The sequence below is a fragment of the Monodon monoceros genome, unplaced genomic scaffold (assembly GCF_005190385.1).
Source record: "Monodon monoceros isolate NGI ecotype Baffin Bay Population unplaced genomic scaffold, NGI_Narwhal_1 Super_Scaffold_11, whole genome shotgun sequence".
Classification (NCBI taxonomy): Eukaryota; Metazoa; Chordata; class Mammalia; order Artiodactyla; family Monodontidae; genus Monodon; species Monodon monoceros.
In genome coordinates, this window is record NW_021703767.1 from 119,452,314 (window position 1) to 119,466,110 (window position 13,797).

A 13,797-nucleotide genomic window follows, 5' to 3' on the forward strand; every position below is an offset into this window, starting at 1 on the left:
CCTGCTGTTTAAAATTCAATTCAATCCCCTTGGTTTGGGTTGAAGACTACTTACATCTTGTGTTTTTCCCAAAGCCCTCCTCTATGCCCAGTTTCCCATAGCTAATCAAATCTTTAATCCAAGGTAGAATGCAGCCCCTACCACTTCCCCACCCCAGCTCAGGGGCAATAACACAGAGAGTAACAGAGCCCAGGGACAAATAACACATTTGTCCCATGGTTGTTCCTCCTCTGTCCCCTGGCAGCATCTAGGGTATGTGTGGCTTCATGTAGCATTTAAAACTGGGTATAATGATGGCTTAAGAAATAAATCCTGCAACCAGCCAAGAAGCAGCTGGGGGCCCACTGTGGATAAGAAGCACACGAGAACAGACCAGCTTACCTTCAAGGAGTGTGTGCCTTGGACGTGTTCATGAGATTATCCAGCAGCAGAAAGACAAAGCCCCCAGCTTTGCCAAGGAGGTGTAGAGGCAAACAAGGATCTCTTTCTGGGCTTGGCAAGTAGGAGTATTGGCAGAGGCAACTGAACCCTTGTAGATGCCTTAGGTTTATGACTCGTGGTTTTTAATACTAAGTTATGGAATGATAGGAACTTCTCAGGCTCCTGAAGGTACACAGTGGAAAGCAAATGTCTAAGCAAATACGCCAGCATTTAGTATAAAATGCAGCCGAGTAGCTGGCACTAGCTGTGAGAGGCCTGGAATTGACTATACAGTCTTTTGTTCATGGGTTTCCAAGTATAACTTTCCTAACACGTGACCAGAGAATCATTTATTCCCCAGGAAGAATCTACTTCTTAACGCTTTTCTTTAACTTTAATCCTGTTAAGTTCCATGTTTAAAGTAAGCAGCCAGGTTTACCAAAGGTTTCATCACCATAATTATTAGCAATTTTAACTCTACTGATGCCAAGTCTGTTTTCCAGCTGGGATAGCCCTACCCCTTTGACTTAGATGGGAAAGAAAATTGATTTTGACTGGTATGTTTTTAAATTTCAGGGATAGTTGCTGTTCTCTTCTGTGGAGTCACACAGGCACATTATACCTACAACAATCTGTCGTTGGATTCCAAAATGAGGACTAAACAGGTAAAAGAAAAAACTCACTACAGGCTTTGTCTCTTTTCTCAGTGTAATTGTTATGTGGCAATTTCTGGCCGGGCACTTGGAAAGAATTTCATTAGTAAAGGAAGGCAGTAAGCTGAAGGCTTCGTTATAGGCTGGATATTTATAGATTTTTTTTTTTTCTTCAGGATAACTATTAACAATTCTCTTGGTAAGCAAAAATATAGTTATGATAGTCTCTCCCTCCTGAGAAATGTGGAACGTAGACTGTCAGTCTTGAAGATGAAAGGCCCACCGTCAGTAATAATTCACAGTCACTTACATGTCAAAGCATTATAAAGCATGTGAGATTGGGTAGTTTTATAGAAAGAAGGAAATGAAGAAGGATAAGGAAGTAATGTTTGGTCTTTAATTGGGTGCTTTTGCTTTCAAGTAAACTCAACTGCCAGTTGTCACACAAGCAGAATGTATCTCCCATATGCCAGGAACACATCTGTTTTGATACTGGCGCATAAACACTCACAGATTCCTTCCACAAACATTTGCTGCATCACCACTGTGTGCCAAGCACTGTGCTTGGTACAAGGAATAAAAGGGCAGATAATATATGAACCTGCCTTTAAGTGGTTCATTATCAAGTCTGTTGAGGAGGATAAAGATGTGCAGTGAGCAATTAATTATCCACAGTGTGATAAGTACTGAGATAGAAATGTCTATATAGGTTGTTTGGGGAGAATTCAATTGGGCCTCCTCCCATGGTTAGGCCTGGGAAGGTGAAGAGGAAGTTTCCAGAGATGATAGCCCAATCTGGAGCTTGAAATACAAATAGAAGTTAATTAGGTAAAGATGTGGGATCCAGCGGGGGATGAGAAGGTAGCAGGAAGGGCATTCGAAGCCAAGGTTGTAGCATGGACAAAAGCTCTGAAGCAGTTTACTGGAGCACTTTAAATAGTTCTATGTGGCTAGTGAATGGGGTAAGGCTGAAGTTAGTGGAATATAGTATGCGATGAGACTGCACACACAGCCAGAGACCAGCTTATTGAAGGACTTTCATACCTTGTGAAGAAGTTTAGACTTTAACCTAAAGGTAATGGGGAGTGGCTCTAACAACAGAAATTTATTGTCTTACACTTCTAGACGGTAGAAGTCTGAGATCAAGGTATAGGTAGGATTAGTTCCTTCTGAGGGTTCTGAGGGAGAATCTGTTCTATTCCTTGTTTTTACCTTCTGGTGGTTTTCTGACAATCTTTGGTGTTCTTTGGCTTGTAGACACATTATCCTAATCTCTGCCTTCATGTTCACATGGCATTCTCCTTGTGAGCATGTCTGCCTCTAAATTTACCCTTTTTATAAGGATACCAACAATACTAGAATAGGGACCCACCATACTCCAGTATGACCTCATCTCAACTTAACTAATTACATTTTCAAGGACCCTATTTCCAAATAAGGTCAGATCCTGAGGTACTGGGGGTTAGGAATTCAACATGTGAATTTAGGATGACATCACTCAGCCCATAACAGGAAGTCACTGAAGTGTCTTAGGTAGAGTAATTTTCAGATAATTGAAGTTCCATTTTAGAAATATCAACTGACAGACAAGAAGAGCATGGATCAAATGGCACTTGTATCAACTAGCTTGTGCTGTATAACAAGCAACCCCAGTGGCATTTAACAATAAACACTTATTTATCGTGCATCTGCAGGGCTTAGCTCTTTTGATCTGGGTTGATCTGGGTGGCTCTACTTGTCTCAACTAGGATGGTTCACTGTCTGTGGGTCTGGTGGGGCTCTATGCTAGAGTGGGCTTGTCTGGAGCACCTTAACCAGTGCCCCGTGTCTGTCATTCTTCTCCTGGCAGAAGAACAAACCCCCGTGTGCCAGTTCATTTCAAGCTTCTGCTTGCATCACATTTCCTAAACATCCTATAGGTAAAGAAAATCACATGGCTGAGCCCAGGGTCAAGGGGCTGAGCAGGTCACTAGCTCACAGTGGGAGAGCACTGTAAAGTTACATGACAAGGAACATGGATATAGAAAATTATGAAGAATAGAACCAAATTATTTCAATCTATCCCAAAATGCAAATGGAGGTAGATAGGCTCCTATAATAAGCCCAGTGATGCTGAGAACATCTGATGTTGGGGCAGTGGGAGTGGAAAAAACCCAAAAAGACATCTAAGCAAACCTGTGATTGGCTAGGCATTCCTAAACAGTTTTCGAAGACTTACCTTAAAGCTCTGTAAAATGGCTATTGTTTTCATCCTTCTCTCTTTGTCATGTCCCAAGCTCAGCTGGACCTGAGCCCATCTCCTACCTACCCAGCAGGGACTCTGCAAGGTCACCCTTGTCTCTGCCCATCAGAGGACACAGAAGATGCAATTACAGACATTTTAAGGAGCCCCAATTTTAAAAAATGAACCAAAAAACTGATACCAGTACCTAGAAACTTCCGATACATAGCCTCCTAGGATCCTTTTAATTATGGAGACTCCTAGCATTCTCTAGAACTTAAAGGGAAATATCTTGGGCTGGTTTTTCCTGACCTCATATGGTTCTCTGAGCATTTGTATTCTGAAAGGCTGACCTCTGTTTAGAGACTTGCACTTTTAAGTCACGCTATCTAGGCTACTCAGCAGAACTTCAAAGATAACTCATCTCATGGCGAGACAGCAGCCCAGCACCTAGGGGAGACAAAGCCAAAATCAGTGCCCCACAGCCTTCGGTTCTCCTCTGAATGGCTTGACAAGCACTCCCTGATGGGCTGCCAGCATCCATTTTTACAGCAGTCTCCTTTAGGGAAGGAGATTTTTACAAGTTCATTCTTTAACATCCAGATAATTGCATCCCTCCATCTTTGCTCTCCCCATCGTCTTCTTTCCTGGGTGTCTGGTTCATAGTAGGAGCTTAATGAATGCTAATTCCCTTCCCTTCCCTTCTCATACCTTTCTCACTGCTTTTCTTTCAGGATCTCTCATTTTCTATTTATTTTTTCTCGCGATATGTGCATACATAGCAACTGTGCATATTTATACATGAATATATATGCATACATATCTACACATACATTCCCCACTCTAGCATATAGAGTCCGAGGTCACCATTTTAAAAAAACAGTGAGATCAAGTACTTTAATGAACTTCACAGATCAAAAGTCCTTGGCCACATCTGCACCAATGTAGCAAGCAAAGTTTAAACTCCATGTGGGAAACCAATTATAAATTGTAAAGAAAAGCTGAGGCAGGTATTATAGAGATTGCCACTGTTTCCTTTTGAAACGGACAAAGGTTTAGAAAGTATTATATGACAACACATGGTTACAGAATACATTATCTTGCTCTGCATCTCCCTGAGTTGTGTTCATTGTCAGTGGGAGAAATCGCCTCTTTGCCTCTGTCCCCAGGACTGCTTAATGGGAGTGAAGGAAGTCAATTAGTGAAGTGTAGGAAAAAATCAATGAAAATCAACTTTGTGTTATAAAATCCTTAGTTATGGGCTTCCCTGGTGGCGCAGTGGTTGAGAATCGGCCTGCCAATGCAGGCGACACAGGTTCGAGCCCTGGTCTGGGAAGATCCCACATGCCGCGGAGCAGCTAAGCCCGTGCGCCACAACTACTGAGCGATGAGAAGCCCGCGCGCCGCAACGAAGAGTAGCCCCCGCTCACCGCAAGTAGAGAAATCCTGTGTGCAGCAAGGAAGGCCCAACTCAACCAAAACTAACTAACTAAATAAATGTATATATAAAAAAAAATCCTTAGGTAATATGATTTACAAAAGAATTTTATTCCCGGACTGTGCCTAGATCAGCTAATGAAATGGCTATGTCTGGATACAAAGACTTTTGAGAATTAATATATCCTTTGTAGCTTCAAGAATTAGAGTGCCTTTTTTAAACTGCAGATTTACATTAAAATATGTTTTGTAACTGATAATGACCATCTAGATGCCGGTGAATTGATTTTCACTCCAAGCCATGAAGAAACATGTAGCATCACTGTGTGTTAGGCACAAAGCAGCATAACAGAGACATTCTTGTGCTGTTACCCACCATGAGGATTTCTATTTTCATAGCAAAGCCCTCTAGTAAAGAGTATATGAACATACGTGGCAACCCTTTCCCTGGGCTCAAAGCCGTTTGCTTACTTTAGGGTGGGCACATCTAGCTCTAGAGACAGACAAATACTGCAAGCCCTGACTCTTGACCTAGAAACTGAGAACCATTAGAGATACTCGAGATGGACATCAGCACACGACAGTCTGTGAGCCTAGAGGTCTCACCCTGAAGCATCCAGAAGACCGCATACCAACCTCCTGACCCCACTCACACATGTCCAGGCCTGCCTCCCAACCCCTTCCTCCCTCATGCCCTCGCCCACTAGGCAGGCCTGGGAGCTGATAATCTGGGCCAGATTCCAGGGTGTTTCCATCAGCTGTCTCTTCCTGGCCTGAGGCTAACTTGCAAAACCATGTACTTCTCTACCATCCTTTTTTTTTTTTTTTTTAAAGATTAAAGGGTATCCTTTAATTTTTTCTCCAAGGTTTTGGGTATTTTTTTTTAATTTATTTTATTCAAGTATATTTGATTTACAATGTTGTGTTAATTTCTGCTGTACAGCAGAGTGATTCAGTAATACATATATGTACATTCTTTTTCATATTCTTTTCCATTATGGTTTATCACAGATCTACCATCCCTTTTAATTAGAATTTCTCCTTCTCTTCCTGCAGTTTCCACCTAAAAATTACTTCTACAGATACACATGGGTGTACAATGTTAATTTAAATAATTAACATCTATGATGCATTAACGTGTACAAAGTACTTATTTAATTTTTACTTACTTCTCTACCTAAGTGGTAGCTCTTCTTATTATCACTGATTACCTTCATTCATTCATCTAACATTTTGTGAGAGCCTATTTTGTGCCAGCCGCTCTTCAGGGTGCTGGGATACAAGAGTGAATCAAAAAGAATTGCTAGTAGAGGAGTTTGGAGTAATCAAAATAAATAAGCAAAACATACAGCGCATTCACGGTAAGTTATAAGGCCAATGATAAAGCAAGGAAGGGAGGAAGGAGTGTGTGTATATGGGAAGGCAGGGTTGCTACTTTAAACAGCGTGGCCAAGGAAGGCCTCAAAAAGAAGGTGATCCTTGAAAGAAAGAAAAGAGGGAGCTATGTGGACATTTGGGGCAGAGCCACCCAGAAATTGGGAACCACGTACACAATGGCACCCTGGAACAAGGTGACCAATGTGGCTGAGGTGGAATGTACCAGGGGAGAGCATGAAAGACAATATCAGAGCAGTTACAAGGGGAGGGTCCTGGAAAGCCTGAACAAGGTGGAAAAACACCAGAGGCTTTTAAGTTCAGGCATGGCATGATACGATTTAAATTTTAAAAGAAGGGAGGTGTCATGTATTAACTGGAGAAGATTGCAAGATAGCACATTTGAGGGACAATCAACAACCAAGTGCTGATTTGTTATATTTGAGATGTGTATTAGTCCCCAAAGCAAAGCTGTTGATAGCCAGTTGGACAAAGAATTCTGGAGTTCAGGAGCGAAGTTTAGGCTACAAGTATAATTTTAGAAGTCACCAGGATCGAGATGATATTGAAAACATGAGGCTGGATGAGATCTCTAAGGAAATACTAGAGGAGGGATCCAAGAACCAAGCCTTGAGGCACTCCAATGGTGGTAAGAAGAGTCAGGAACCAGCAAAGGAGACCTAGAGGGAGAAGCCAGTAGGGAGAAGGAAAACCAAGAAAGTATGGTGTTCTGAGAGTCAGATGAAGAGTCTCCAGAAGGAGCATGATGAATGGTGCCAAATACTGCTGAAAGGTCAAGTAAGGTGAAGAACATGAACATCATTGATGACATTGATAAGAACCCTGTCGGTGGAGTGTCAGGGTAAAAGCCTGAATGTAATGGGTTCAAGAGAGAATGGAAGGAAAGAAATTGGAAACTGCGTGTATAGACGAGTCTTTCAAAGGATGGGGAGCAAAGAAATGAGATGATAGCTGGAGGGAAAAGTGAGGCTGAAAGACAAATCGTTTTATTTATTTATTTATTTATTTATTTATATTTTTTTGCGGTACACGGGCCTCTCACAGTTGTGGCCTCTCCCGTTGCGGAGCACAGGCTCCGGACGCGCAGGCTCAGCGGCCATGGCTCACGGGCCCAGCCGCTCCGCGGCATGTGGGATCTTCCCGGACCGGGGCACGAACCCGTGTCCCCTGCGTCGGCAGGCGGACTCTCAACCACTGCGCCACCAGGGAGGCCCCGTTTTATTTTTAAGATGGGAGAAATAACAGTACTTTTGTATGCTGATGGGAATAATACAGAGTAGAAGACCGTGTGTTAGAGGGTTTGCCAAGACTTATGAGTGGCAGAGGGAAATTTTTAACTTAGATTTTTTGACTTGTAGTTCAGACTATTTTGCCTTTTACTATTCTTTGATTAGTAAATGCGTTTAGTAGCAATTGGGGGGCTTAGCATCATTTATTCAGTAAACCTTGAGTGGATGGATAGATGAATGAGTGAATGAATGAATGTTTGGCTATCTTTATTATCCTTTCAGCTACTTAGTCATTTATCTTGTATTTAATTCTGTCATCTCTGAAAGTCTTTCAGTGCATTTTAAATTTTTTATTAAAATATAGATCGAGATGGACATAGATGTTTTCGTGCATTTATTTTTGAAAAGCCAGATTCTTTGCCTAGCATTTATCGGCAAACAATGACATCTTCATTACAGCACATTCTTTCCAGATGCTTATTTTATTTCCATTCCCCCCAGATGATATTTTGAGTGTTTATCACCATTGAATGGAAAAGCAGCAATGCAAATCCAAATTTAAATTTCCAATAAAAAAAAAAAAAGACAATGGGAGCCAAATTAGATGTGCTGTGCATGACTTTGTAAAAAAAAAATTCAAGAAAAAGAACAGGAATGTGGGGAAATCCAGATGATATGGTGAAAAGAACACTTAAGCGAGAGTCCAGAAAGCTAGTTTGCTCATTATCTCTACAACTAATGGTGGGGCCTTGGATAATTAATTTAACACCTGTGAGCTTCAGTTTTCTCATTTGTGAAATGAATGATTGAACTATATGACTGGGTTTTAAGGAGGATGCTGTAAACCTAATAATTCTCTAACTTGACATAGAGCATAAAACACGCATCTGGTTCCCTCTTCCAGACTGGAATGGGCAGGGATCACTTGATTGCAGTGCAACGCATAAAGATGAGAGAAGCAGTCAAAGTTTGCCGTTGCTCTTGTTGACAAATTGTTGGGCAGACCATTGTAATAAGCTGTCAAATCAAATCCAAGGATGAAGCTGTAGAACATCAAAGTCCTTGATTTATCCTGGGGTGAAAAGTTTCACTGACGGCTGGGTACTTTTTCCTGGAAAAATTCTCTGTTCCTACCTGAGTGATTGCAATGGGTTCTTCAAACACTGCCTGCTTCCTTGGGGTGGAGAGAACAAAGCTTACATTGCTGCCACTCAGTGTCAGGGTCTGACTGAAGGGCTTCCCAGCTTTTCATTTCAAGCATGGACTGAGTGTGGACTAAGCACCGCATGGTTGCATGGCAGGCACCATGCTAGAATCCAGGGAGACAAAGGCAAAAAAAAGGCAACCAGGGGACTGAATTGCTCCCTGGAGGCAAGGTGATTGTGGGTTGGGAGTTTTAGAGAAGGCTATAAAGATAATTAGGAGATTATCATGCAGATTTCATAGGAAATGAAAACAAAGAGAAAAGAGTATGCAAAAGCAGAAAACTAAGAATGATCTTGACAAGTCCTAGAGACAAAGGGATAGCGCACTCTGCCTGGGGCTCAGGTTCCCTTGGGGAAGTAGATAGGGGTGGGTTTGGGCTGCTGGTGTAGGTTGTGGAGCAGGAAAGGGAAAGGTGTGGGAGAGGGTTGAGGATTAAAATGGAGAGGTGAGTTCAGGTGGACATTTTAGTGTCTCACTGTGCTACGTTTAGGAGAACTATATTCTTTTTTTTTTTTTTTTTGCGGTACGCGGGCCTCTCACCGTTGTGGCCTCTCCCGTTGCGGAGCACAGGCTCCGGACGCACAGGCTCAGTGGCCATGGCTCAAGGGCCCAGCCGCTCCGCGGCATGTGGGATCTTCCCGGATGGGGGCACGAACCCGTTTCCCCTGCATCGGCAGGCGGACTCTCAACCACTGCGCCACCAGGGAAGCCCAGGAGAGCTATATTCTATAAGGCTCATACTTGCTTAAGGCTTTTAGACATAGAGATGATGATAATAATCAGATTTGTGCCTTACAAAGGTAATGAATGTAGGATCATGAAGGAAATGACATCAACCCATGATATCAATCTCCCTGCTCACCACACTTCCTTCTGATAAATGCTTACATATGTAACGTCTAAATTTATCTTAACCTTCTGTGGCTCTAGGTATACTTTTGTCCTGTCTCATCTCTTAGGATGTTGTGGTCTATATGAAAAGTTTATGGAAATTTACCATTTAGTTTTGTCTTGAACTTAGGAGTTGCTGAATTAATAAATAAATAAATGAATGAGTGAATGAATTATGACCTTTAACATTCCAAGATAAAAAATAGAGAGGGGAAACAATGTATGCTAATTAATAGTTTTATTTAATTCTGATATGATGCATTAATTTAAATGTAATGAGTTGGATGTACAAAGCAAATGTCTAGGGTAATCTTGAGATATTGAAAGAAAGATCAAGTATAATTCCATTGCTTGTTTCCTGCAGTGTGCCTCTGCCTTATTGATTTGCATTACAGTGGTTTTTGATTATGGTTTTGTGCAATTTTTCTCCATCACTTTTAACAAAAGCAAGCTCGTTTCATCCCAGTTACCTGTTCTGAGGCACAGAGTAGAGAGAAAGTCGGGGGCAACAATGCCCCTGTCTCCCTGGCTTCTGAGAAGTAAGATCAAAGATATCTTCATAAAGCATAGAATTGCCATTTTTAAAAAACTCTAATTACATTTCTTTTGTCAAGATTTCTACCACTTTTCTTCTTCCCTTCATTCAAAGTACGTTTAAAAATACCATCCTAGAAGGGTTGAATTCATAAATGATGGCAAAGTGCTTAAATTTCTCCTTAGCTAAGCTGGTGATTCTTTCCAATGAAACTCATTATATTGTATAAAGGACATTTAGTAGTTCAGCTAATAAGTGTTCTCTTTTAAATGCTAATGAGAGTGGAGCTCCCACATAATGGCAAGAACACACTGTACTTTCGGTGCCCAAAAAGAATTATTGTCTGTGAACCCCTAGTTAAGAAGCCGTATGCCACAACCAACTTGGATTATAGTAGGGGCCACAAATGACCCTTAGGCGCCCTCCGTAGTAGGTATCTCCTATATGTCAGGTACTAGGGCCCAGGGAGAAATAAAGCCAAGTAAGACATGAGATGTGCTTTCCCTTGAACATTTTTCATGTAAGTTTTCTTGTCTGATAAAGTTGTAACATAAAGGTACCATAACTTCTCGATTAAATTTTAGCTACTCTTTTAACCACACATCTGTGTTTGTTTATCATAGTATATAATTGCAGTTGAGAATTTTAAGTCATAAAATCTAAGAAGTTCAGAGCAAGGTGGGAATATAAAGATAAACTTTTAAACCCAGAATTATGTTGGAGGAAACTGAAGCCCAAGGAAGTTCGATGGCCTGAGGGGTAGAGTCAGTTCTGCAACCCAGGGGCCAACCTGGGCATAGACCAATGCTCAAGGGATATGCCCTGCAAGCTAAAAATACCCAATACCCACCTCCAAAAAGCAACCTTTGGTGTATTACTTATCTATTGCTGTGTAATGAATTACCCTAAAATGTATCAGTTAAAACAACAAACTTGTACTATTTTGTATTGTTTTTGAGGGATCAGAGCCTAGGAGCATCAGCTTAGCTGGGTAGTTCTAGCTCAGGGTCTCACATGAGGTTGCAGACAAGCTGTTGGCCATGGCTGCAGTATCTGAAGACTCAACTGGGCCTGGAGGATCCACTCCAACATAGCTCACTCACATAGCCATTGGCAGAAAGCCTCAGTTCTTCACCATGTGCCTTCCATAGGGCTGCTTGGGTGTCCTCATGGTGTGAAAGTAACTTTCCCCCAGAGCAAGAAGAAAGCAGCAATGCTCTTTATTAAACTACTCTCTGAAGTCACACACTGTCACTTCTGCCATATTCTGTTTGTTAGAAGCAAGTCGCTAAGACCAGTCCACACTCAGTGGGAGGGGAATTAAGCTCCCCCTCTTGAAAGGAGGAGTTTCAAAGAACTGTGAACATATTTTAAAACTACCATGGAGCCTGATGCCATTTGGGGAAGTGATTTTTTGATTATGGTTTCAATTTCTTATATGATTGAATACTTGGGTTTTCTGCTTCCTCAGTCAACTTTACTTTCCTAGTAAACCATCTATTCTCTCCGGCTTTTCAAAAATTTTAATAACAACAATTGTTGAACACTATTACCTGGCATTATAAATATATATTTCACATAAATTATTCCAATTAAAATTCACCAAAAAATTCAGGAGGTAAATAATAATATTAATCATATTTTACAAGCCTTAGAGAAGTTAAAAAGTTCACCCGAAGGATAGAGTTGTGCACCATAACCCATTATTATTTTAATGTCTTTTTCATATATTTGATTGTAGACTTTTCCTGTAGACAGTGATGTGTATGTATTTTCCCCCTTCTTTAATTTATGAAACTGCATATTATACTGATCATTTTAAGAAATAGCACTTGGATTTGTTTATCTATTCTACTACCATGTTCTCTAATTCATTCCTTTCTCCTTTTATCACTGTCATTTTCTTCCTCTCCTTGGGCTTCGCTTCTTCCTCCCTGTCCCCTTTGTAGATGACAATGAACCCAAGTAACCCTGTCCTTGCCGACCAACACTCCTCCCTTTTCTCTTCTTTTCCTTTCTCAGCCTTAACACCAACCAGAGACGGCCTTGATGGGTAGAACCAGGAATGACTTTTCTTTTTCCACCAAAGTATCGATGCTGTCACATCTCCTATCCTATGCACCTCTTTGTCCTGTGACAGATATTTTTTTCCACTTTGCTGCTGTTGTTTTCCTCTTTCTTCAGGATTCATCAGTTCTATATCTGAGTCACCTGCCAGGACTGTCTATCTCTACCCAATAGGCAACACTTTGGGGATCCATATTAATTAATTAATTTCTTGCCAACACGATTCAAAGCCTTCTCTTAATTTTTGTCTTATCTTAACCCTAAGAAAGTATACTTACCTCATTCATCATTTTCTAAAATTTAATTTTTTACTACGTTTTCCCCAAAATAATGGCTTTGTATTCTTTACCACTATGTAGGGCTTCAGCCTCTCAGAGGGATGGTCCTCTCGCTCTCTCTTTCTCTTGCCCTTTGTCTCAATTTTTTCTCTCATTTCTTTCACCTTTAGAAAACAAGAACAAAAAATCATTATTAATGCTTAAGTATTAACATATAAATATATATGATCCATGTCCTTCTATGTATGAGTCTGATTCACTGCTTAATGGGAAAAATTTATCTGAATAGGTTTTAAGAGATCGGCTGGCCTGGTCCCCATTTTGATGACATTCAAGACAGATGGTTGCTCATTATTACCTTAAAATTTCTAAGGATGGCAATGACATAACCCCCTTGAATAGCCCATTATAGTTTTATCACCCTGCTTGACAGGTGCAGGTATGAAGGGCTTCAGTCTCATAATGGCATTTTGGGATGATAAATGGAAATTACTGTAATCTTTCTACTCATTTTAATTAAATTTGATTGATGCAGCACAGAAAACATCAAGGCTGAATACATGCACCAGAGCGTGTGTTTGTTAAAGAATCTGCCAAATTTAAGGATGCCATTTCCTTGAAGATCTTGAAAGATGCAGCAAATGGATTTAATAAAATGTTAAGTCTTTGTGCAATTCCCTCAGAAGAGAAATTGAATTGCTTCTGGAGACAGAGCTCAAAAATCCAAAAAATCTCATCAGTGGAGAGATGATACAGAACTCCAAATTACCTGAAAGGAAAATCTAATAAATGAGAATAAGACTTTGGTTTTAGGAAAGTCACTTAATGCAATTGTTCTGGGTTGCATTGAGAAAGAACTTGATTGGAGTCAGCAGTGACCGATCTGTTCTTGAGGGAGAAGAGAATGTCCCTTATTATGGACTGCTTTAGCAGTGAACACCCAAATAACAAACTATTCCTGATGTATTTTTCCATTGGTTCCAAGATGTTAAAAATTATGCTTGAAAACACACTTCTTTTCCCTTTTCGTACTGTGCCTTGTTCCATTCCAATTAAATTTTCAAGGACAAACTAGAGGGGCAAAGATGCCTGATGGAAAAATAAAGGAATTCTTCTGTTGAGAAAGAATGTCTAACCTTTTCTGTCATTATACGTAACTGAATTTACACAACTCTTCTCTTCCCCAGAGATCTGTGAAAATGTGGTCCTTGGGACTCAGATCTGGAAAAAATGTTATTTTGGGTTTCTAGGACAATGACTTCAGACCTCAGCACTAGTCATCCTCTGACTTGCTTTTCTTGTCTAAAGATGCTGCTCTGATGATAGCACAGGGACCTACAACATAGGGCCGAGGTAGAAGATCTCTTGGCCAGCTAGAAACAGACAGGCAGAGAAGGGCTCCAGGTAGCACGTGGGATGAGATGAGAACAAGCTGAGTTTCACTATCATGAGTTCTGACACAGCA

The 13,797-nt window shown here is 40.8% G+C and overlaps 1 protein-coding gene across 7 annotated transcripts in view; it reads left to right on the forward strand.

Moving 5' to 3' along the window:
- Positions 1–13,797, forward strand: part of SLC9A9 (solute carrier family 9 member A9) — a 667,550-nt gene that overhangs the window by 404,389 nt on the left and 249,364 nt on the right. For all 7 annotated transcript variants that reach the window (XM_029215042.1, XM_029215041.1, XM_029215045.1 and 4 more), the window contains one exon: positions 997–1,085. In XM_029215042.1, the coding sequence (XP_029070875.1) occupies positions 997–1,085 (89 nt within the window). The remainder of the gene's footprint in view (positions 1–996; positions 1,086–13,797) is intronic.